At 58.5% G+C, this 22,345-nt stretch overlaps 2 protein-coding genes across 4 annotated transcripts in view; one reads left to right on the top strand and one right to left on the bottom strand.

The window, feature by feature from the left end:
- Nucleotides 1–22,345, top strand: part of RPL23 (ribosomal protein L23) — a 69,866-nt gene that overhangs the window by 43,920 nt on the left and 3,601 nt on the right. Inside the window, exon 1 of one of the 3 annotated variants that reach the window (XM_085211283.1) lies at nt 8,122–8,131. The exons of 1 other annotated variant lie outside the window; for it this stretch is intronic. The gene's annotated coding sequence lies outside the window, so the exon portion shown is untranslated. Of the gene's footprint in view, nt 1–8,121; nt 8,132–22,172; nt 22,181–22,345 lie in introns of those variants that run through there. One more of the 3 variants, XM_085211281.1, reaches the window with a different exon arrangement.
- On the bottom strand, nt 1,982–22,176 carry LASP1 (LIM and SH3 protein 1). Its single transcript, XM_085211279.1, has 7 exons — nt 22,017–22,176; nt 18,573–18,667; nt 10,871–10,955; nt 6,716–6,823; nt 4,730–4,880; nt 4,559–4,653; nt 1,982–3,962 (listed from the first exon to the last, which is right to left on the bottom strand). The coding sequence occupies exons 1-7, from the start codon at nt 22,083–22,085 to the stop codon at nt 3,789–3,791; spliced, it is 777 nt and encodes a 258-aa protein (XP_085067405.1). The 5' UTR covers nt 22,086–22,176; the 3' UTR covers nt 1,982–3,788.

The following is a 22,345-nucleotide window of genomic DNA, read 5'->3' as shown; positions in this document are numbered from 1 at the left end:
CCTGCGAGATGCCGGGCAACCCCAAATCCTCAGCTACAGAGGGATGGACCGTGCACCCTGCATAGGGCACTGTGTGGGACTGGCAGCATTAAGGCAGGGATTACTGCAGAGCTTCCTAAAAGAACAGGAAAATTCTTCCCTCTGCCCCAAACTGCTCCCCACACCTCTCCACGCTGGGGGAAACGAGGCACAGGAAGGTTCTTCCACCCCACAATCATTTCCATTGGATTAAAAACGTCCCTTGTCTGTGCCGGTTGCTCCGGGGATCCCTGGGGAGGCTCCCATCGGTCCCACCCCCCCCATAGGACAGCGGCATCGCTCCGGGCACGCGGATTTGGTGCGGCCAAAGCAGCACCGACGCCATCAGATCTTCCCTCCTCCTCCTGGCCATTTTATTTCATTGCACTGGGCATTTTTCACACGCACACACACAAAAAATAAAAATTTGGAGTGCTTTCTAAACTGAAACCCGAAGGGCCGATCCCGAAGCGCTCATCCCATGCACGTGGGGGGTTGGGAGGGGGGGTTGGGTGAGGAGGACCGCGCTCCTTCATCCCCTCGCTCCATCCTCCGGCTCCGGGAAGGGGCAACGCTGTTCCAGAAGGATCTGCGGGAGAGAAGGGAGATGCTGGTGAGCAGCGGTGGGGGCGGGGGGGTTTCGCAGCTCCTTATGAGGGAGGCAGAGGCACCAGGTTTCCCCTTCACCTCCTTTCAAATGATGCAGCCACCGTCCCTCCTCTGCCAAGGAACCGAAGCAGAGCACCGGGAGGAGCTACACCCGAGGGAGGGGGTCGGGGGCTTCCACGGAGCGATCCGCTCGGAGCAACGGCCGTCTGTGCGTTCCTTCCCTCCCCGTGCAGAAAACATCAATAAATACATCTTCCCCCCCCGTCCCCCCTCCCCCCCGGTCCTGCCCAGTAATCAGCGCTCGGCTCACCTGCGCCGGGCTCTGCTGGGAGCCTCATCCCCCGCCGCGTCCCCTACAGCATGTAGATGATGTAGGACAGGATGACCAGGCCGATGATGGCGAAGAACATCAGGATGAAAATATCCAGCATGGCGAGGATCGAGCGGCCGCCGGGGCTCAGCCGTGTCCCCAGCGCCGACCCCGACGTTCCCTCCGCGCGTCGCGCAGCCCTACAGCCCTACAACCCTACAGCCCTACAACCTTACAGTCCTACAGCCCCGCAGCTCGGGAAGGCGATGCTGACCCCCGCAGCCCGGAGAGGCGATGCCGATCCCCGCAGCCGACTGGGAGAGAAAAGGGTGGGCGCACGCGTGCAGCCCGGCTGCGGCCCCGCACGGCGCTCCCGGAGGCTCCGGTTGAGCTCCATCAGCCCGAGATGCCCCGGGGACCCCATGTCCGCCTGGAAAGGGCTTCACCCCACACCGGGAGCTGCTCCCAGCAGAGCGGTGCCGCCGCCCGCCGCCCCGCATCCAAGCGGGACCCTTCGCAGCTCCCTTTGCCTTTGGGTTTTCACCCCATTTCGGTCCGTCCCAAAGCAATCCGTGAGCGGCAGCGGCGGCCACGCAGCCGGGTTTATTTTTTTTTTCTGTGGGTGCGGATGACATCCAGCACAGCTCAGCCCGGGATGCAGAACGGGGCAGCAAACCCCAAAAAGCAGCAGAAGCCGCTCCCGGAGCTGTGCAGCACCACTCAGAATCGCAGGAAAGGATTTCCCAAGGAAGGTTTCCTAAGAAATAAGGATTTCTTGAGTTTTTAACTGCAAGCGTTCTTCTGGTTTGCATTACCGAAGGGAGCGTAGATGGAATAGGAACTGCAAACGGTGCTGGGCGAGGCAACGGGGCCAGCAGAGCCACGCACCTCTGAGCCTCACCCCCTGCTCAGGGCTGGATCAGACGCTGAACCCCCCTGGGCTGCACCCAGGGACAAGGATCTGCAGGGTCCCCGTGCCTCCAGGTCCCTGTGTGTCCCCGGGGCACGAGGGAACACTGCAATGACACCAGCACCACGAGCAGGTAGAAACCATACTTTTATTGTGGAGGAAACCGAGGAGGATCAGTCGGTCTGTTCCATTCGAGGGTTGGGTTAAAAAGGCCAAAGGATGGATTGTCGGTGGGTGCTCAGCCCCACGGGAAGGAAAGCATGAGGACAGACCCCAACCAAGTGGTGGATCCAAAGGAAAAACCTTCTAAGCACTGAGACCTGACCGGGCAGCCGAGAAGGGCGAGGTTTATTTCACATTGGACGAGAAGCGATTCAGCTTTTCCATTTCTTTTTCTTTCTTTCTTTTCTTTTTCTTTTTTTTTTTTTTTTAAACGTTTTTTATTCATTTATTTATTTTAAATACAGGTTTAGGTGCTTTTCAGCTATGAAAAAAGGCAAAAAAGTGCATAAGTCGAGAGAAAAGGCAGAAATGAAGCAGTAAGAGGTTTGTTTCCCACGGTGGGGGAGAAGGGGCGCGGAGACTCAGGACAATGGTTCCAAGGTAGCATTAAAAAAAGGTCTGTATACCAAAACGTGATCACCTGTGTTATTTGGTCCATTAAAAAACGGTTTATTCACATTGACACTCCCCCCACTATTTCCCAGACAAGGATGATGAAGGACAGGGTTATGGGGAGGGAATGTGGACTCTCTGCCCCCTTCCCTCCTCCTGCGCTGCCTGTGTAGCACCGAGCGAACCTCCAGCCCATGCAGCCCACCCTGGTGGGATGGAGGCAGGAGAGGGGTGGGATGTTCCCAGCGGGGTCCTCCCCCATCCCATGGCATTGTCCCCAGGCAGAGCTGAGGGCTGTCTGAACTCGGTCACTTTGGTCCTTTGGGACATGAGCACCTGGCTGCAGGTTTCCAGTTATACCTTCAGCTCTGGGACCTCCCCAGCCTGAACTGGAAGGAGTCAGAGATGTGCTTTGAAATCTTGGTCCATGATGCGATCCAACATCAGCGGCCACCACCACTGGGGACCAACGGGTGAGAGGTGGGGGATGGCGCAGGGCTCGGGGTGCACAACCCCCCCTCCCCGCTTCTGCTGCCAGCAGGGACAGCCCCCAGCACAGTCCCAGTGCGGTGACAGAGCGGGGAGATATGTCACACTCGGCCCAAAGAGGCACAGGGATGGGGACCCAAAAGGGGAGAACCAGAGCTGCGGGGGGACATGAGGTCAGGGCAGTAGGTGCTCCTGCACAGTGGCACCACTCAGCCTGGGATGCAGAATGAGGCAGCTGGACCCCAAAGAAGCAGCAGGAGCTGCTCCCAGGGCTGCCTGGAACCACTCTGAATCCCAAGAAAATATATTTTTTAAAGATTTTAACCACAAATATTCTTCTGGTTTGCAACACTGAGGACTGAGGGAGTGCAGTCAGAATAGGAACTGCAGACAGAGAGCCAGGGGAAGCAATGGGACGAGTAGAGCTGGAGCAGCGCAGGGCAGGTGCTGCCAGCTGGTCCCCCCAGCATCCCCCCCTGCCCCCAAGAGTTGGGATGTTTGGTCCTAAGGAAATGATTCTGCTCCTCCCTCCCCATGCATTCCCACACAACGGGGGGGAGCCCAGCCTGGTGTGTGCGCCCCATCCCCTGCGGAAGAGAGGAGGAAGGCAGAGGGAGAAACATTTGGTCCCAGAGCCCCCGCCATCCCTCGCAGAGAGACCCTCAGTCCCGACAGAGCGAGAACAAAGCTACATTGGCGAGAGAAACCAGAGGCGGCTGCAGAAACACAAAGAAACCGAGACGTCGGGACGCGGCTCCGGCAGAGGGAAGGGATGCTGGGGGAGAGAGACGCGCGCGCACCGGGGCCACGGGGTGGGGAGGTTTGGCTCCAACCCCCTCAGATTGCTTCCACGTAGTTGGCGGGCAGCATGCCCGTGTCGCCCGTGCGTTCCACCGTGCCGTACATCCAACCGTCGTCGATCTGCTGCACGTTGATGATGGTGTCACCATCCTGGAAGGAGACCTCGTCTTCATCGGCCGCGTTGTAATCATAGACGGCACGGAAACGCTTCTGTGGGGAGAGAGAGGTCAGTGGGGAACACAGGGCTGTGCCAGCAATAGCCACGGGATCAAAGAATCACGGGATCACCAAATGGTTTGGGTTGGAAAGGACCTCAAAGGCTGTAGAACCATAGAATGGTTGGGGTTGGAAGGGACCTTGAAGATCATTGAACCACAGAATGGTTGGGTTGGAAGGGACCTTGAAGATCATTGAACCACAGAATGGTTGGGTTGGAAGGGACCTTGAAGATCATTGAACCACAGAATGGTTGGGTTGGAAGGGACCTTGAAGATCATTGAACCACAGAATGGTTGGGTTGGAAGGGGCCTTGAAGATCATTGAACCACAGAATGGTTGGGTTGGAAGGGGCCTCGAAGACTGCAGGATCAATGAATGGTTTGGGTTGAAAGGGACCTCAAAGATCATAGGATCAATGAATGGTTTGGATTAGAAGGGTCTTTGAAGTTCATAGAACCACAGAATGGTTTGGAAGGGATCTCAAAGAGCATAGGATCAATGAATGGTTTGGGTTGGAAGGGACCTCAAAGACCACAGGATCACCGAACAGTGTGGGCTGGAAGGGACCCTGAAGACCCCTCACTCACCCCCGCTGCGGACGGTGCACTGCGCTGCGTGGAGGCGGGCGCTGCAGGCTCCTTGTAGCCATAGGACTGCGAGGCTGGTGGCTGCTGCTGGTAAACTGGGCAGGAAGAACAGACCATTAGCACCAGGATCTGCTGCCACGCGAAGCCCCCAGGTGCTGGGACGGCCCTTACCCGGGTTACTGGGCTGGACGTGGTGCTGTGGTTGGTGCTGCTCCGGCCGTCGGTAATTGGCGCTTTCCTGGGAGTTCCTGCGCTCCATCTCTGCGCCCTCGCTGGGGCTGGGGCCCATCCTGCTCCTCTCAAACTCTTCATGGTATTTGATCTACGGAGGAGGATGAGAGAGAGGTCAGAGTGCAGCCCAGGCAACTCTGCAGGCCCCGGCCCCCCAGCAGCATCCTTTGGTCCCAGCCTGCTGCTTTTCACAAGGGCAGCAGGGCAGGAAGCACAGTGGCTGCTTCGAGATGGGAGTGGGCATAGGAAGGGGAAGGAGGGAAACCCCATTAAAGCAGTGGTGCCCCAAATGAGGAAGGGTTCAGCATTCAGGTGTGTGCAGAATGAACAAGAGGCTCCCAAAGCCTCTGCCTGGAGAAGAGGCAGAGAATCACTGCGGTCAGGATGCACGCTAAGGTGCATGGGGAGGACCGGGCAGCCTGAAATGGGTGACTCCCCCTCATGCCCAGGGGAAGGAGGACTTCAGGGTCCTGGGGTGGGATCTGTGAGGTTTCCAGGCACGGGTGAAGCTCAGGAGCAGCCTCCCAACCCCCTGCACCGCAGGAGCACAGAGCAGAAGCACCTTCAGCAATCCCACCCTGCACACACTGCAGCAAAGGGTTAACCCAACCATGGGCACGGTGTAAAAATTAATAGCTGCTCATGTTAATGAATACCCTGCCATTGGGAAGCACCTGGAGCCCATTTGTCTGCTGGTTAAACAGTGCTGCACTGAAGGGCACTCCAGAGGGCTCCCTGCAGGCGGGAGGCAAAGCCCGGAGCAGAGCTGCAGGGATGGGGATGCTGCTGCAGAACTGACTGCACTTTCCCCGTGCTCAGAGGCACAGCGTTGGGATCTGCACAGCTCCGTCCCCAGGAGGGTTTCCTGCTGTGCAGGGCTGCATCTGCACCTCATGCTTTGGGGCAGCGCTGCAGCTCAGCCTGCAGCCCCTGTGCTGCTCACCCCCCCCCGCGGTGCAGAGCCCTGTTGGCACAGCAGGCTGCATGCAGGGGCTGCTAAGTGGGTCACGGCCGTGCCAAGCTGGCAGACAGATGCCTGCGGGGCTCTGAACGCCTCCTGTGCAGGAAAATCCACCCGGCAGCCCCCAGTTCAGGCAGAGCCTTCAGGTCTGGGGCTGGATGTGCAGATAACTCCCCGCAGCCCCCCATGTGCTGCCCAGAGCTGCACAATGGGATCAAAAGGAGAGGGAACAAACAGCTGCCTCCAGCCCCACGGGGTGTGCTGTGTTTGTGTGTGTCTAGGAGCTCCTTCATGTGGGCTCCCTCTCCTTGCACAGGCACGGCAGCTTTCCGAAACCCAAAGCATTTTGCATGCAAAGCTGCAGCTCTCAAGGCAGGCCCAGGACTCAGCGACGAACCTCCTGGCTTGCTGCTGGGCCAGGTTTTGCAATAGCTTGGGCTGTTAGATAAGGGCTGTGCACATGACTTTTACCAGCAGCTAAAGGTTAATTAACCCTCTGTGTGCTGCTGGAGGGATGCACTGCTGCAGGCAGCCGTGTCACTGTGCCCCAGGTCGGCTGCACCCCATGCAGCAGCTGTGTATGTATGTATGTATGTATGTATGTATGTATGTACGTGTGTGTGTGTGTGTGTGTATGTGTGTGTGTGCATCCTCCTCCTTCACCACGGAAACAGCCATCCACATCCTGCACACAGCACCCGGACAGGGATGGGGGGAGCAGGATGCAGCCTGATAGCCAACCCAGACCTGGGCTTCTTGTTTTTAGAAAGGGAGAGCTGGTAGACACGGCCCAGAGCTCCACATGGTGCTGCGTGCTCAGTGGGGCTATGCTGATGGCCCGGGTGACAATGAGGTACAGTGACAGCTCAGGTGATGCTGTGTGCCCCCCTTCTCCCCCCAGCAGCTCACAGCTCCGCAGCAGAGGAGCGCAGCAGCATCAGGCACAGCGATCAGAAGGCACTCACGTTGCTGATCTGATCCTGAGTCTTTTTGATTCGCTGCAGCTCCGGGGTGTCAGCCACCACGCTGAAGCCTTTCCCCTTGTTCTTCTCAAACTCCTCCTTGTAGCGAATCTGGGTGGGATCAAGAACAAACACAGTGAGCTGCGGGGGAATGAAGTGTGTGGAGCTGCTCTGCTCACCCAGACGGACCTCACTGTCCCCACAGCAGCTCTGTCTGAGTCTTGGCTCTGTGCAGGAGCCCCCGTAATGTATCTGCTAACAGCAAAACGAGCCGCTGCCAAGAGCTGAAACACAACAGCTTCCTGTGCTCTGCTCATCCTGTTGCTCTCTCAGCAGGGCTGGGGTCACTTGGATTCACTTTGCATTTCCTGCAGGCTGCCACTGCAGGTCAGCTCAGCCGCAGCTCTCTGCCCATATGTGGGTCCTGAGGGCTCCATGAGCTGCACCCACTGCCCCACCAGGGGACATTGAGGGACAGAAAAGGCCCAGGACGGCCACCACAGAACAGGCTGCGGGGCTGGAGGCCAGCAGAACCAAGCATCCCTATTTGTTTGCCAGACTGCCATCAGCATCGCTTCCAGCAGAGCACCAGCAGAGCCCTGCTTTATTTCACTCATCCCCTTGCATGCTTTTCAATAGCTCTGTGCAGCGTTCAGACCACGTTTCCAGCACACAGCCCTGAGCTGCACCTTGCAAACACATTGCTGCTGCCCTGCACAGAAGCAGAAATGCAAGCTAGGGAGCTACGGAGCCTCCACCCCTTCCCCACAGCCACAGCACACATGGCATGATCCACGACTGGTAACTCTGATGTGACTTAGAAAGGAAAGGTTTAATGAACCGGGCTGCAGAAACCTCCCTGGGAGGTTAACAACGTGACCGAGATGCCAAAGCACATCAAGGAGGAACCAAGAGGCCAATTTCAGGGCAGAAGCCTCTGTCTGCCCGTGGCAATGAGGGAGAGAGCTGGTTGGGGTAAGGGACACATCCCAAACGCTGCCATTAGGAAGGAGCAACCTCGGGGTGTTACGCATCGGGCTGCAAATGCACAGCTCAGCAAGCAAGAGAAGGAAAGGCAGAGCATCCTCAAGCAAGAAGCTCATCACAGGGCTAAGCAGTTCCCTTGACATTCCATACATTTACCCTCCTGAATCTCACCCCTCTCTTTTTCTTCCTATAACATCCAGGTTAGAGCAATGCAGCCCAAGAGGATCCCATTTGAGGCTGCCCTGAATGCAGGGGGACTGATGCCAGGACGTTGGGGCACAGTGCGTGCTGCAGAGGAGGTTCTGCCCCGTGGCAATCAGAGCAGGGCAGGGGCACTGGGATGGTGTTGGGAGGCGAAAACACGGAGCAGGGGACACTGCAGTGCTGCAGCCACCATCGTGGCCAGGACAGACGGCGGAAGGAGGGAGGAAGTGCTCGGAATGGGCAATTTTCTGCTTCTCCCTGCCCTTATAAGGAGCAGCCGGTGCCTGCCCCGTGCTGTGGGTACCTGCAGTGCTCAGGCAGGGCGGCTGCTCCCAAAATGCCCATTTTTAGCATCCGGGAGTAACCACAGAAGGGGAAACCTGCGATTTGCTCACCGCACGTGGGCTGCAAGAAGAGGCTGCAGGCGTAAAAGCTGTCACTTTGCAGACACATTTAACTACACAGGCTGTTATTATCCAGCGTCTACAGTGACCGGAACAGAAGACGCCCTCTCCATAAACACAAATAAAGGAGGAAGGTGGTGGATCTGCATGCAGCCCCGTTACCGGTGCACAACCGGCTCTGCCGGTCCTGCTGGGGTGTGGGTTTGGCAGATCACCCCTATTGGGGTCACCCACAAACACAGCTGTGAAGGGAAGCGCGGACTGCAGAGCTCCAGCAGGCAGCAGCCCCACGGAGGTCACAGACCCTCTGACTGCCCCTTCCCTAACACAGCTCCCAACCATCAGCTCCAGTTTACAGCCCAAGCCCGGCTCCTGCTTCAGAAGGGCTCTCTGAAGGGTCTGCTCAGCTCCTGCTGTCCCTATGAGGCTGTCCACAAAACACAGCAGTGGCAGCTTTAGCTGGAGCACTTGGAGAAATACAAAACAGGAGAGTCCCTTTGTGGGCAGAAGAAAGGCACTAAGATCCTATCTGTAGCACATTCAGGGTCTGTCCTCCATGGGGGGCTCTGGGCAGCTCCCTGTCCCACTGCTACCCATCCCTTCTGCTCCCTCCTGCTCTTAGAGCCATGCCCTCAGCCCATCCAGCACCAAGATGTGGGTGCCACTGTCCCACAGACTGGAAGCCCCTGGCTGCAACCCCAGCCCCTCTCGTGCCACGTTTTGAGCCAACCCACAACATGCTGCTCTCAGTGCCAGTGCCCACATCACCCCTGCAGTGTTGGGGGCTGTGCACAGAGCTTTGCTTCCCCTCCCACAAGATACAGCAGTAGCTGAGCATTTGGGAATGTTAAGACAACACAGCGTGTCTGTTCCAGGCCCTTCCTTTAAGAAGGGTCCATGCACACTGCAGCGGTGGAGGAGCAGCGCAGGACTGGGATGCAGCCCCCAGCACCTCCCAGGGCACTGTACCTGCTCCAGGCACAGCAGATGTCCAGGTCTGAGCACCGCTCTCCAGACACTCAGTGCAGAGGGAAATGGGATGGGTGACACCCCGCACCGACCTCATGCAGAGGATGGAACCTACTTTCATTTCCAGGCACATCCAGCACAGCACACAGCACGGGGAGCCGAGCGTCCCAGCGAGCTGCAGAAAAGCCCAGGCAGTGCCAGCACCCCCTCCCCGGGGTCTACTTTAATAAGCAAGAGATAATGAAGAGCTGAGCTCATTGGAAAAGCAGCACCGGGGGCTGCAGAGCACACGGTGCAGTGTTCTCTGGATTATTACTGAGGAAAAGCAACTGTGTCCCCTTTGTGGCTCCTTGGAGCACAGAGTGAACCCGGGCTGAGCTCCATCCAGGCGCACAGGGTGCTGCTGGGCAGGGCTGGCCTTGCAAAGCACAGCTCTATCTGCCACCAGGTGAGGTCCTGACCCCCACTCTGTTTGCTTTCCAGCTCCTGGTGGCTCCAGGCTCACGGGGAGAGGAGGAGGAGGAGGGCAGCGTTTCCTCCAGGCACGTGGAGGGGAACACGCTGACCCCAAAGGATGACTGCTCACCTCACACCAACCCTGGGCAAACCCCAACCCTGTTCTGCCCACCCGCTGCCAGCACTGCGCTGAGCCAATGCTGACAGCTCTGGGTGAACTCTCTGCCCATTCCTCTTTGCCCCTTTCCATTGAAGGAAATAAAAAAGAAAAAAGAAGTAAAAGAGATTCCCAGAACAGTGGCCACATCCTGTGCTCTCCCCAGAGATGGTGACCCAAGCCAGAAGTGCCCCTGCACGCGTTCTCTCCCACTGCAGCTCTGCCTGCTGCCCACCCAGAGCAATTCCAACACGCCAGGAGGAGCAGTGCCTGGAGCTGGGGACTTCTGGGACACCCCATGGCACAGAATGGGGCACGTCTGCTCAGCTCCCTCCTCACACAGCCTCCCCTCTTCCCACTTTATCCGCACCTCCCGGTATCTGTTCCATCTGCTCATTTTTTGCCTGCCACAGCTTCCAATCCCTCCAACCTTCGGGTTTACCCAAAATTGGCGCCCGCAGAGCGCACGCCCCTCCTTTCCATTTCACCCCACTGCAATGCTGGCTGCCAGCAGGGAAAATCCCACTGCGGGGCTGGGGGTGCCTGGGGGAGGCAGCTCACAGCCACCACAAATGAGTGGAACAGCAAACAGCAAAACAGACCCACGCCCCACGCACGCCTCTCCTGCTGCGCGCCGGGGAAGCACCGGAGCAGAGAACGCAGCACAATGAGGCGCAGCACAAAGCACAGAGCACAGTGCAGCTCACCTGGCTCTGCAGCACAGTGCATGCTTACCTGGCTCTGCAGCACAGTGCAGCTCACCTGGCTCTGCAGCACAGTGCAGCTCACCTGGCTCTGCAGCACAATGCAGCTCACCTGGCTCTGCAGCACAGTGCAGCTCACCTGGCTCTGCAGCACAGTGCAGCTCACCTGGCTCTGCAGCACAGTGCATGCTTACCTGGCTCTGCAGCACAATGCAGCTCACCTGGCTCTGCAGCACAGTGCATGCTTACCTGGCTCTGCAGCACAGTGCATGCTTACCTGGCTCTGCAGCTCGCTCTGCTGCTTTAGGCGCAGGTTCTCGGGAGTGTCTGCCACCATGGTGAAGGACTGCTTCGGGTAGTGTCTGTGGGGGGGAAAGGACAGCATCAGCACCGGGTGCCCACCCCTCTCCATAGCACTGTGCTGGAGGTGTACTCCTGGAGCAGCCATCCGCTCTGCACACTGCTGCTTTCTTGAGGAAAAGCGGATCAGGAGAGTTTGGCTTTTTTTACATAATTATTTTTTCCCAGAGGAAAATATCTTTGCAGGTTTGTGCCCGAGTTCTGGATGGACCCCAGGACACCTTCACCAGGACCATCAGTTGCCACCACTGGTAACATCAGTCCAAGTAAACATTTTGGTTTACACCGCTCTGCCTCCCAGCAGGATGGCTCAGAGGAGCCCAGAGCTCTCCTTGCTCGTTCTGCTGCAGTTTCAGCCACAGACCTCACATGAAGGATATCACCACCCAGCAGGAGCTCCGTCAGCAGAACGGTGTCTGACCCGGGGCACTTCTCACCTACACCCATCCCACACGTTGGGTGATTGCTTAGCATGTGCCCAACACGGGGCTGTAAAGCAGGAGAGCCACGGCCGGGCTGCATTCCTGCAGTGCCACACACAGCCTCTGCTATCAGCACAGATGTGCAGTGGGGTGAACTCACGCGTGGCAGGAGGTGAACATCTGACACAAACGCTGGGAGCTCCCCCCGAGATGGGAACACTTCATGCAGCCCTTCCCCCTCCCAGGAAGGTGGAAAAGCAGAGGCAAAGCTGCTGGAACGTGGGGGGGTTCCATGAGCAAATCCATTGCCAGGCACCACCACGTGAGATGGCATCTGCCCCCAGATGCAGCACTTTGGGTCTGGGGGCACAGAGCAGCAGCACCCCCAGCTCACATCCACCTCCCTTTGCTTGAACAAACCCTCCTGAAAGCCCAGACAAGGCAGCTCTCCTTCTCCACGGCGGCTCCGGAAGGAGGTGAGCAGGGCTGAAAATAAACCTGCAAACCCTGCAGATGCATCTGCTGCCCATGCACACAGCTCTGACCCCATCCCAGCCCCGTTGCTCTCCCTGCACCAGGCAGCCCACAGCTCCCACACTGGCAGACAAAGTGAGCCCTGACCTATGGGGAGCTGCAGCCCCATCCCTACCTGTACCATGTGGGAGCCCCGTGGATCTGACAGCCCCAGGCTGTGCCCTGAGAGCCACCACAGGGAAATGACTGCACACAGTGTGAGCAGAGCTCTGCCCACGGCTGTCCTGTGGTCAGTGCAGCAGGAAACCATCTGCACCACGACACTGAGACACGGACCTGAGAGCAGCACATACCTCACACAGCAATGCAGGAAGTGAGACAACAAAAATAGACTCCAGAGCCACGCTGAGAAAACAGAGAACCCCCCCACGCACACCCAGAAAGCAGACGAAGCAGATGTGGTTTGCAGAAAGGGGAAAGGAAGCTCAGCAGCAGTTGAGAGGGACAAGGAGCAGTGCTGGATGAGAGCAGATCACAGACCGCCCCGAGGATACGGTTTAATCTCTGTTTAGATTAATCTGACGGGGGGGATACGACACTGTGTGCTCAGGCTCTGCTCCCACCATGGCTGGGCATGGTGTTGGGGCACAGCATCCACCCAGCTGGGGGCTGCTGGGCTCTGCATTGCCACCCCCACGCTGACCAAACCCAACACAGCAGCACCGGGGGGGCTTTGCCATCGGCCAAAGTGCTGGGGTGAAAGCTCTCAGTTGTTGGTTCTCCCAGAAGCTAAAGCTGTAGGTAGGGGTGGCCAAGTGGGTGATCTCTGGACCCCCTCCATCCACTGGGAATCGTGGCTGCAGCTCCACAGCAGAGCCTCTGCCTGAGTGATGTTCTAGAGGCAGCAACCAGCAGCACAGCCATGGCACACAGCCCACTGCTGCCTGCTGCAAAAGGAGCAGGGTCTGCCCGCGTGGCTGGGGCTGCAGCTAGAAAGGTGCTCCTGAATGCTGCACGTGCATTATAGCCAGGGTATTGTGCTGCAGAGCCAGCAGTGCATGCACTGAGTGTTCTGTCCAAACCTGGGCGCAGGAAATGTGTGCTTTCATCCCAGTGCAGTGCCAGGAGGCGGCTGCTCTGGGTGCTGGGGCTCTGTTGCAGCAGCACTCACGCACTCCATGCATCACTGCAGCTCAGCAGCACTGGAGGACAGCTCAGGTGCTCCCCAGTCACAACACGAAGCCCCTTCCTGAGCTTCTTGGAAGCCACTACCTAACTCACACTAGGTCAAGGAGAACAAAACCACTTTTTAAGCACAAAAGCAACAAAATCCAAACCCCTTTGCTGGCTGTGGTGCTGTGCTCAGCGCAGGGCTGGGGGGCAGCAGCCATGCAGAGCAGCGGAGCACAGTGTGACACTGTGCAGCTCCTGCAAAGGGCAAAGGCAATCACAGTGTTGCAGCACTGAGCTGCAGCCTCATCTCTGTCACAGCTCCGTGCTCTCCGAGCCTAAATCATCCCATTTCCATGGCAACAGCATCCAATGCTCCGGGCATGCTAATAGCATGGAGAAGGGTCCGAGCATGGGGTGTGGGGAGGAGGAAGCCCCCAGTGCTGCAGGACTGCAAAGCAATGCCACAAATCACCCCTGCCAAGTTGGGGGAAACCACACAGCCGTGGCTGTAGGGCAAAATCATCATCATCTTCTGGAAGATGCTGATGCCATTCACAGTGTAGGCAAGGGCTGGAGAGGGATGAAGGAGAGGGGCACAGAACAGCATTGGGTTTCTTCTTTGGTCAGTTAGATTTTGCAGGAGCCTCCCCAGGGCTGCAGCCCTGAGCCCCACATCTGCTGCTGGGGGAATGGGAGGAAATGCACCAAGTGAACCACATCCCCCGTGGATGGGCATCAGCTCCGTGCAGAGCTGTGGGATCCGCCTGCTCCAAAGGCATCTCTGTATGCTGGGAACGAAGGAGTGGGGACACTCAGCACAACCACAGATGTCCATCTCCCTGCAACGGGGAAACCATCTCGTATGCATGAGAATCAGCCACAGCGCTCACAGCAGTAAATTAAATCTTAATGAGGAAGCACCGACGGATTGTGTCGGGTTGGGGGAGTGTGCAGGAAGCAGAAATGCACCAGGGATGGGGACGGTGTGTCCCTCCCCATGCAGGGTGCTCTTGTGCTCTCCATCCCACAGTCAGACCCGTAACTGGTGCAGGTAAGGAAGGTGCTCAGCATCCAACCTGCCTCCTCCATGCATGAGTGGCACACAGCAAAACTACCCTTGCAATTAGTGAGCAACAGCCTTTGGTACCCAGCACAAAAAGGATCTGTGCCCACTACGGTCCTGGCACTGCACCGTGGCCCCGTGGTGCTGAGCCAAACGCCTCAGAGGAGGAGACTCTCCTGCATTGGATTGGGAAGTAAGAGCTTGGGAGGAAGCGAGAACCAACTGCAGGCCTTTCCAGTGGGCAGCCCGCATCCAATTAGTGCCTAATGAATGGGACACTCGGGATCCAACGGGGCTGCTGATGGGCAAAAATCAGAGCGGCATGCAGGGACACAGAGCAGGGTGATACGGGATGCACATCCCTGCTTGGGGCCTCTCTCCCATTCACTTTCTGCAGGCACCATCCATGGAGCTGCTCAAGACACCCCTCAGAAGGGGATGCATGCTGTCCCACCCCCAGAAAGGGAAGCAAACCCCAACACAGCCCCAGAGCTCCAGCCACCTTGTGCTGTGCTACTAAACCAGGTCAGGGCAGTCTTTGCAGGCTGGACAGAGCCTGTCTGGCTGCTGCATTAGGGGCAGTTTGGGGCCGTCAGCCCCACAGCACCTGGAGGCAGCTGGGGATTACCGGGGATCAGGGTCTGTCTGCTCTGCACCCCCCAGCTGGCTCTGCTGTCTCCCTGCTGCCTCCGTGGGGGTGGGAGCTCTCCTGAAGAGCTGCCACAAAGAGCTGCACGGCGGGGACACAGCAGCTCCTCCCATACACCCCATAACAGCCCCACCGTGGAGCCGAGGGGCTGCACTTGGAGATGGAGTTACACTTCTCCAGTAAGGTCAGCAGTGGGATGCTTCTGCAAGACAACAGGAACAAGAGTTGCCACTTTCAGCATGACTCCAAGGCACCTGTTTCCTTGCATGGCCACTGTGTGCTGCATTTTGGCAGCAATCAGTGCTTGCCAGAGCTTGGTGCACTGCTTGCCCTCACACACAGGCTCCAAGCGAGTGCTTTGGGCAGATGTGCAGCACAACCCCACACCTCCAGGAGGTGAGCATCGCCCCCACAGCTGCACAGCAGCTTTGGGAACAAGGAGTTATGCAGCAGGAGCAATAGGCTGAGCGCTGCCAGCAGGCTGCACGGTCACATCCTGCCCATCATGGAGCTGCTGGCTCACAGGGACACACTTAAACAATAATAAACTGTTGTTCTTTCTTAAATGAAAACAGCACCCTGCTACTTTGCAGAGAGCTTGCAAACATCCCACCCCAAAGGAGCAGGCTGCAGAGTGGGATCTCAGTTCCTCCCAGTGTTTTCAGGCTGCCAAAATGGCTGGGCCAGCCCTCTGTGTGTGCAGCTGCTGCTTTTCCCAGCATCTGTTCCCAGCCCAAACCGAGCAGAGCACAGCTCTGCAGGATGAGCTCCTCACCAAGGCTGCCCCAGTGCCCTCCCCATGCTGGAGGCAGAAGGGGACCCACGGGCAAAGCTCCAGCACAGGGATCCCAGTGCTGAGCAGGGGCACTGCACTGCCTTCCTGGGGCTTTGCTCAGCTCCCTCCCCGTTCCCAGAGGCTGTGCCAGAACTTACAGAGGGTGTTGCAGTGCAAGCAGCCTGCTCCAAGAACCTGCTTTCATCCACAGTGGAAAGATTTCAAGCAAAAGCAGAGCGGGGTGTGCCAAGCTGTGAAGTCAGCAGCAGCAGCTCCTGGAAGCAGCAATGCTCATCCCGTCCCCGTCCCCCCCCACCCCCAAACAGAGCACTGCCTGTCCACCCCCCCTCCTCCCCCCCAGAGTGTTGTTTATGGGAGCAGAGCCGGCATCGCAGCACTACTGGTTTTTTCCACAAGGTCTCTGGCCCCAGGCATGGATAAGCAAGGTTGGGAACACAACAGCCACCAGCAGCCCAGCCCAATGGGCTCTGCAACTGAACCCCCCCCCACGCAGGGCTGGGGATTTTGCTGCTGTGCGTGGAGCTGCAGTGAGGACCCCCACCCTGATGACAGGATTGTGTTTCTCAGCAAACACGCTCACTCACCATCTGCTTTGTGAGCAGAGCTCAACAATAGGGCAGTGTCTGCATGGGCACCCAATACCTGCAGCAGGAAAGTGCTGCTCCTCCTCCAAACCCCAGGGCTGGGGAGGGGTGGCACGAAAGCTTCCACGCACCCACCCCTCTCCATGCAGAAGAAGGATGGGGGGAGCCTTTCCCCAAATACTCCACTGCCTGCTCCCACCTACCCACAGCACAGAGGCATTCCTTCCACCCAGAGCCCCAACCCAGTGCCACACAAACACCCTCCTGGCACACAGTTGTTCCTCTTTTCCTTCCTGCCCCCCCCACCCCCCCCCTCAGTCTGAGGGCTCACTGTGAACAGAGGCAGCTGCTACCAGATGGAGCACTGCACGGAGCCAAGAACGCATCGCTGGGGCTCCTCTCTTTCCAAGAGCCCCAGGGGTGTGGGACAGCACTGCATGGAAAGCAGAGATGGGGTCACAGGGGGGGTCCTCGGGGTCAGCAGTGGGAAGGAAGGTGATGGGGCTGCTGGAGGACAGCACTCCCCATTGCTCAGGACACACTGCACACACAGGGCAGCACAGCTGGGTGCAGCTGTGGTCACACAGCAGATGGAGGGAGCAGGGACTGGCACACTTGTACCATGCACTATTGGCACAGCCCAGAGCCCCTCAGCAAAGGGGAAAATGCAATTTTCCCCTCCCCTCGCCAGCACAGGGGGTGCAGGGGTGAGCCAGCAGCAGCGCCTCATGCAAACCCAACAAGGGGGGGCTGAGTGAGCAGCCAAGGAACGAACCCAGCAGCACAGGGGGTGCTGGAGCAGGGCTGTCTGAGCTGAACACGTTCAGCACAGCAATTGTTTTGAGATCAGCAGGAATTCAGGCAAGCCCACAGCAATATGATGAAGCCTGGCCTTGTCTGGAGGTGCTCTCAAGGGAGATGAACAGAACGATCACATAAGTGGGACAAGGCAGAGAAACCCTTCTGCCTCTCCAGCAGCCTCTGCCCCTTTGCAGCTCAGCTCTCTTCCATCCCTGATCTGGATACAGCCCTTCCTCTGCCTCTGCTTCCGCCTCCTGGAGCTCGAGGTGCTCCCATGGGACGAACCCAGCCCCAAACGCCCCCAGCAGCACCCAGCTGCATCACAGCACCAAAGCCACGGGGAGCCCAGAGCTGCAGCCACCCAAAGGCTGCGCCCGGATTTATTGCAGGGCAATGGCAGAGCAGGAGGAAGCCCGGCCCTCTTCCTCCTGCTCTCTTGAAGAAAGAAACTTCGGAATTTGGCAGAAGGCCACGGCTCAAACAGAGCAGACCCTGTGCTCAGCACAGCAGCCGCTCCCCTGCCAGAGTAAACGTTGCTGTTCCCCAGCTCCTGCAGGCACTCGCAGCATCAGGACCCACCGGGCTCCCCCACGTCCCCCTGTCCCTCCTGGGGCAGCACGGAGCCCTGCGCTCTGCCCCACAGCATTGGGCAGCACAGCCTCACCCTGCTGTGTGCCAGCAGCTCCCAGTTCCCTGCGCATTAAGGCACGGCCAGACGGAGCAGGAAGGGCACAATGTGATGTGGGTCTTTGTGAGACCAACCAAAGCTTCCTGAGCGGCTGTGAAAGAGTTAAGGCCACAGCCAGCATCAAAGGCAGCTCTGGAGCAGAGGGGGTTGAGAAACTGAGATGGGTCGGGGTTGCGCAGACTCCTTGGAATCTCAGGAATTTCCCATTATTATCCCACTTCCCTTATAGCAGCAGAGGGAAGGAGCAGAACAGGACCCCAGGTCTGTGGTATAAATGGGGATGGGCACGTCCCAGCCCACGGGGCGCACAGGGGAGGGGGCTTTGGCTGCAACAAGGGCTGCTGAGGGCTCTCACACCCTGCAGGACACAGCCACCCCCAAGGGGACACACAGGACACCGTCTCAGCCCTGCAGGACCCTCAGGGTTGTGTCACCTCCACCACCATTGCTCCCAGCAATACCAGAGCTACAGAAGAGGGTTTTGCTGCAGCGCTGCTGACTGACTGACAGCCCTATTGCTCCTCCATTCTATTCTTAGACATTAATATGGTTAATACCCATCTTACAAGGATGTTGTCAGGATTAGAGTTTTTAAAGCACTCTGTGAATGGAGCTCACTACACAAGTGCTAAGCAGCAGCACATCATCTCATTTGCCTCCTAAGACCCGTCGATGTATAAGAAGCAGCTACAAAAGATCTCATTGCAAAGCTGCTTTATAGACATTAAGAAACACAGCAGAATCTTATTCACCTGCAGACTGAGCAGGGCTGGCTCCCAAGACACAGCCAGAACCCATTTCCCCATTCCCAAATGCTGGAGAGCAATGGAGAACTGTCCCACGGAACCACATCAGGGCTCCAGGACCCCATATTGTGGGACATAAGAAAATCAACTGCTGAGAGGGAGGAGAGTCCCACAGCCCCCCCCCCAAGCACTCACAGCCCCAACCCCCCGTGGCAGCACTCACGCGTTGCAGTAGGGCTTCTTCTCGTAGCCCTTGTAGTTCTTCATGTTGAGGGTCATCTTGCAGGTCTCGCAGTGGAAACATGCTTTATGCCAGAACTGCAAACAGAGGAGAGGAGCGTCAGCACGAGGCTCTGTTCTAATGGGACACGGCCCTGCTCTGCAAAACTCAGCCCAGAGATGTCAGTGCTGACACCCACAGCCCCTGCAGGGTCTCCCACCATCCCAGGACTCTCTCCCAATGCATCTTACCCCAACACAGCAGCAGCATTTGTGACTTTGCATTACAGCAGTGTGCTGCTTTATCTCCACATCAGGAATTCACAGGGCTAGGTCGAGGAGGAGATTGAAAGCTCCTCCTCACGCAGGCACTCAGCAGAGCCAGCAGCTGTGGTTTGCAGCTTCAAAGGTACCGCTGTGGGTTTTTCTGCTGATGGGAGCCCAGAGCTGGGCAGGAGAGTGGATCAGGTGGGGCTGCAGAGACGCCCAGCCCAGGGAGTGAGATAGAGATTGAGAAGAAGAGCCCCCCATGAGCAGCACTCAGTCCAACATGGGTGTCCAAAAGGTCCCCCCCACCCTCACAGCCCTCCCCAAACCCCATGGGTCGTCCTATGCACACACTTCAAGGCCCTCTCCCCCACTGCTGGAAGACACAGCAGCACCTTATCAGGGCAGGGCTGGAGTGATAAGGATGAGCAGCCTGATGCTGGGGAGGGGGCTTGGGCATCCTCCCCCAGCCCTGCACACCCCAGCTGAGTGCCAGGCACAGAATCACAGCAGCACAGCTCTCCTTCCAGCTCACACTCAAGGTTAAAGGCTCAAAATTCAGATCACAACCCGACGTTATTGGCTGCAGCATCTAATGAACTCTAAAGACACATTTGGAGCGTTTAGGGCCATTCTGACCCAGGGGCTGGAAGGAGCCCTGTGAGAGCAGCTCAGAGCAGCTGTGTGACCCCTCAGGATGCTTGGCTCCAGCCGTGCCCTGCTGTGACCTCGTGCCCAGGGTCCCAGGAAGGGGCTGGGGGCTTGGAGTCATGCCTGGGGAGCAGAACTGAGTGGGGGAATTGAAGAAGGAAAGCACCACCCCAGCGGCTCTTCCTCCATCAGCAGACACACTTCGCATGCGAAGTGCCCACAGCCACCCCACAAAAACACAGAAGGAACAAGCAGAGCCAAGCCAGCAGCTTAGCACCCAGCACAGCACCCAGAGCTCTGAGTCAGGCGACGCAGTGAGCAAACACAGGGAAGAACAGCTGCTGCTGGTGCTACAGTTTCCACCCGTAATGTTTTTTCCACCTTAGAGCTTCTAAGCATCTGTTTCCACTGCTGGCGCCGTGCTCTGCTCTGTGCTCTCATCCTGCAGGAGCAGCAGCAGCCCTGTGCCACCCACCCCCAGCGCCACACCCCGAGCACAAACACAGCCCTGGGCGCTGTGACTCAGCGGAGCAGGACAACTCACCGCCTCTCAGTTGCTCACAGCAACGTATTTGTGCTTTTCCTCCTGCGAGTTCCTCCTGAGAGTTCCTCCTCGGCTTCCTGCTAACGGCGGCCAAGCAGCAGGGCATCGCACTGCACCGCCCTGTGCTGTCACCCAGCTCCTATCCTGCCCACTTTCCCCCCCGTGCTTTCAGATGGGACAGACAGACCAACAACCCTCAGAGCATCCCATAAGTTACATACAGCCCTCCAGCCATCAGCAGCACCATAACAACATGAATACCCAGAGATGAGCTGCCTGCAGCCCTCAGCACTGCCACCTCTGAACATCACCCTACCCCGACACAGCACCATATGCACAAACCAACACCAACGCCACTAAGGAGCAGCACAACAGGCACGGGAACAGCAGATCTTCATACTTCCCATCCCGCTGCCCCTCACCCTCCAGCAGAGAAAGGAGGCCACGCTGCAAATAGCTTTTTTTTTTCAGGAGAGTTGATGGCTCTGCTTTTCAGTTCCCAGGTTGAGGTGCTCAGAGCTCCTGGAGCAGAGCTCAGGCACAGCCGCACAGTGCTGCACCCCCACAGCCCGGAGCTGCTCTGCTGGGCATGCAATGCACAGAGCACCATCCCCACTTGCGTGCGGCAGAACAGGGATGGAGCTCACAGCTGTGTGCACCCACAGCTCATCCTTTGCTGCTGCTGCACCATTCAGGACTCAAAGGATGAAGACGGCACAGGGAGAGCCCCGCTGGGTTTGTGGCCAGCTTTAAGGAACTAACAGCAAATCCCACCTTGGCTTCACAGTCACAGCAGCACTACAGGGGCCCCGTGTTCGCTCCCCCAGCAGAAGCATCGCAGCCCTCAGCCTTGGGCAGGGAACCCCCCCCCCCCTTCCCGTTGCCGAGCAGAGCTGTCGTTCCGTGCAAAGCAGCGGGAGCCGCAGCGGCACTGAGATCCCAACCGAACGGCTCAGCCCCCGTCCGAATCTTGGATCAGTCGCTGCCGATATCAGAGCTCCGCTCCGGGAAAAGGCAAACCCGTCACCCTGCGCTCCGCACCGCTCCCCCCGCAGCGGCCGCCCGGTGCGGTGCGAGCAAATCCGCCCTTCAGACTTTGCACGGAGCTGACGCGGACGTTGTAAAAGCAGAGATCGGGTCGTGCTTTCCGGGAGGCGGGAGGGCTCGTGCAGCCGCAGGAAGGATTAACGCGGGGGGGGTGCAGAGAGCGAAGCCCCCGCAGCCCCGAGCTGTTCCCGCAGCCCCGCACGCACGGCGGGCAGTGAAAGCAGCGCGGGGCTGCGCGCACAGGAGGAAGCGCATCCCCCCCATCCCCCAATGAACCCCCGCCAGGACACCCGCGGGGGGGGTTGGGGGGTTGCTTTACAGACAGAGCCACTTCTCAGCTTGAAACAAACGGGAGGGTCTCTGGGACACAGCGCTGATGGATCGGCGTCGGCCGATTCCCAGCGTCAGGAAAAACCTCATCCGTGAAAAATGCGGCCCCGGGGTCTGCGCGGCTCAGGAATGTCGCTGCGCGGATCGGCGCATTCCGCGAGTTACTTATTTTAGAACCTGCGGGAGCGCCCCGGAGTGGGGGGGGTGGAGGGGAGGGGGCGGCTCCGGGGGTCCCATGGGGGCAACAGCGAGAGATCGCTGCACCCCTCCTCCGCCATCACCCCCTCCTCGAGACCGGAACGCCGGCGTAGAAAAGCTTTATTTGTAACAGGGAAACGCTCCGAAGCGATACTGAAAGCAGCGAGAGAAAGCAACGCGAACCGCAAAGCTCCGGGAACGGGGACGCGCCCGTTGGAACCGGAGCTTAAAAAGAAACCCCCACTACTAATGGGATCCAGATGGGTTTCGCCTCGCGGCGCTGCGGGACCCGGAGCTGCTCCCCCCCCCTCAACAGCTCCGACCGCTCCGCACGGTGCGGGCAGAAGGCGGTGGCGGGGATTGGATCGAGGAGAAGGAGGAGGGTTGCGGGATGCCGGTCCCCACTCTCACCTTATCCAGGCAGTTCACCTTCTCGGTAGGATACACGATCTTCCCGCAACGCGCGCAGTTGGGGTTCATGGCCGCCCCGCTCCCCCCGCAGCCGCCGCCGCGTCCGCCTCTGGGCCGCCGCCCGCGCGCCGCGCCCCTAAATAAAGGGGGGGGGGGGGAGGGAGGAGGGGCGGCGGGGGCGCGCGGGGCGGGGCGGCAGCGCGCACCCACCCACGCGCATCGCCCCGCCGCCCTTACGCGCGCTCCCGCACTCCTTTGCACGCGCAAATCGCTGCTCCCTACACAACCCCCCCTCCTCACCTCCCCACCCCGCGGGTGCGCGGCCCCTT

The sequence above is a fragment of the Meleagris gallopavo genome, chromosome 29 (genome assembly GCF_905368555.1).
Source record: "Meleagris gallopavo chromosome 29, MGAL_WU_HG_1.1, whole genome shotgun sequence".
Taxonomy (NCBI): Eukaryota; Metazoa; Chordata; class Aves; order Galliformes; family Phasianidae; genus Meleagris; species Meleagris gallopavo.
This window is presented reverse-complemented; position numbering and strand designations above follow the sequence as displayed.

Excerpts from the sequence above, each read along its gene's own strand:
- LASP1 (XM_085211279.1), bottom strand. The coding sequence starts at position 22,085 with ATGAACCCCAACTGCGCGCGTTGCGGGAAGATCGTGTATCCTACCGAG. Across the intron at positions 18,668-22,016 it reads AGGTGAACTGCCTGGATAAG|TTCTGGCATAAAGCATGTTT; the intron begins GTGAGAGTGGGG and ends CTCTGTTTGCAG. Across the intron at positions 4,654-4,729 it reads CGTCCAGCCCAGTAACCCGG|TTTACCAGCAGCAGCCACCA; the intron begins GTAAGGGCCGTC and ends CTTCCTGCCCAG.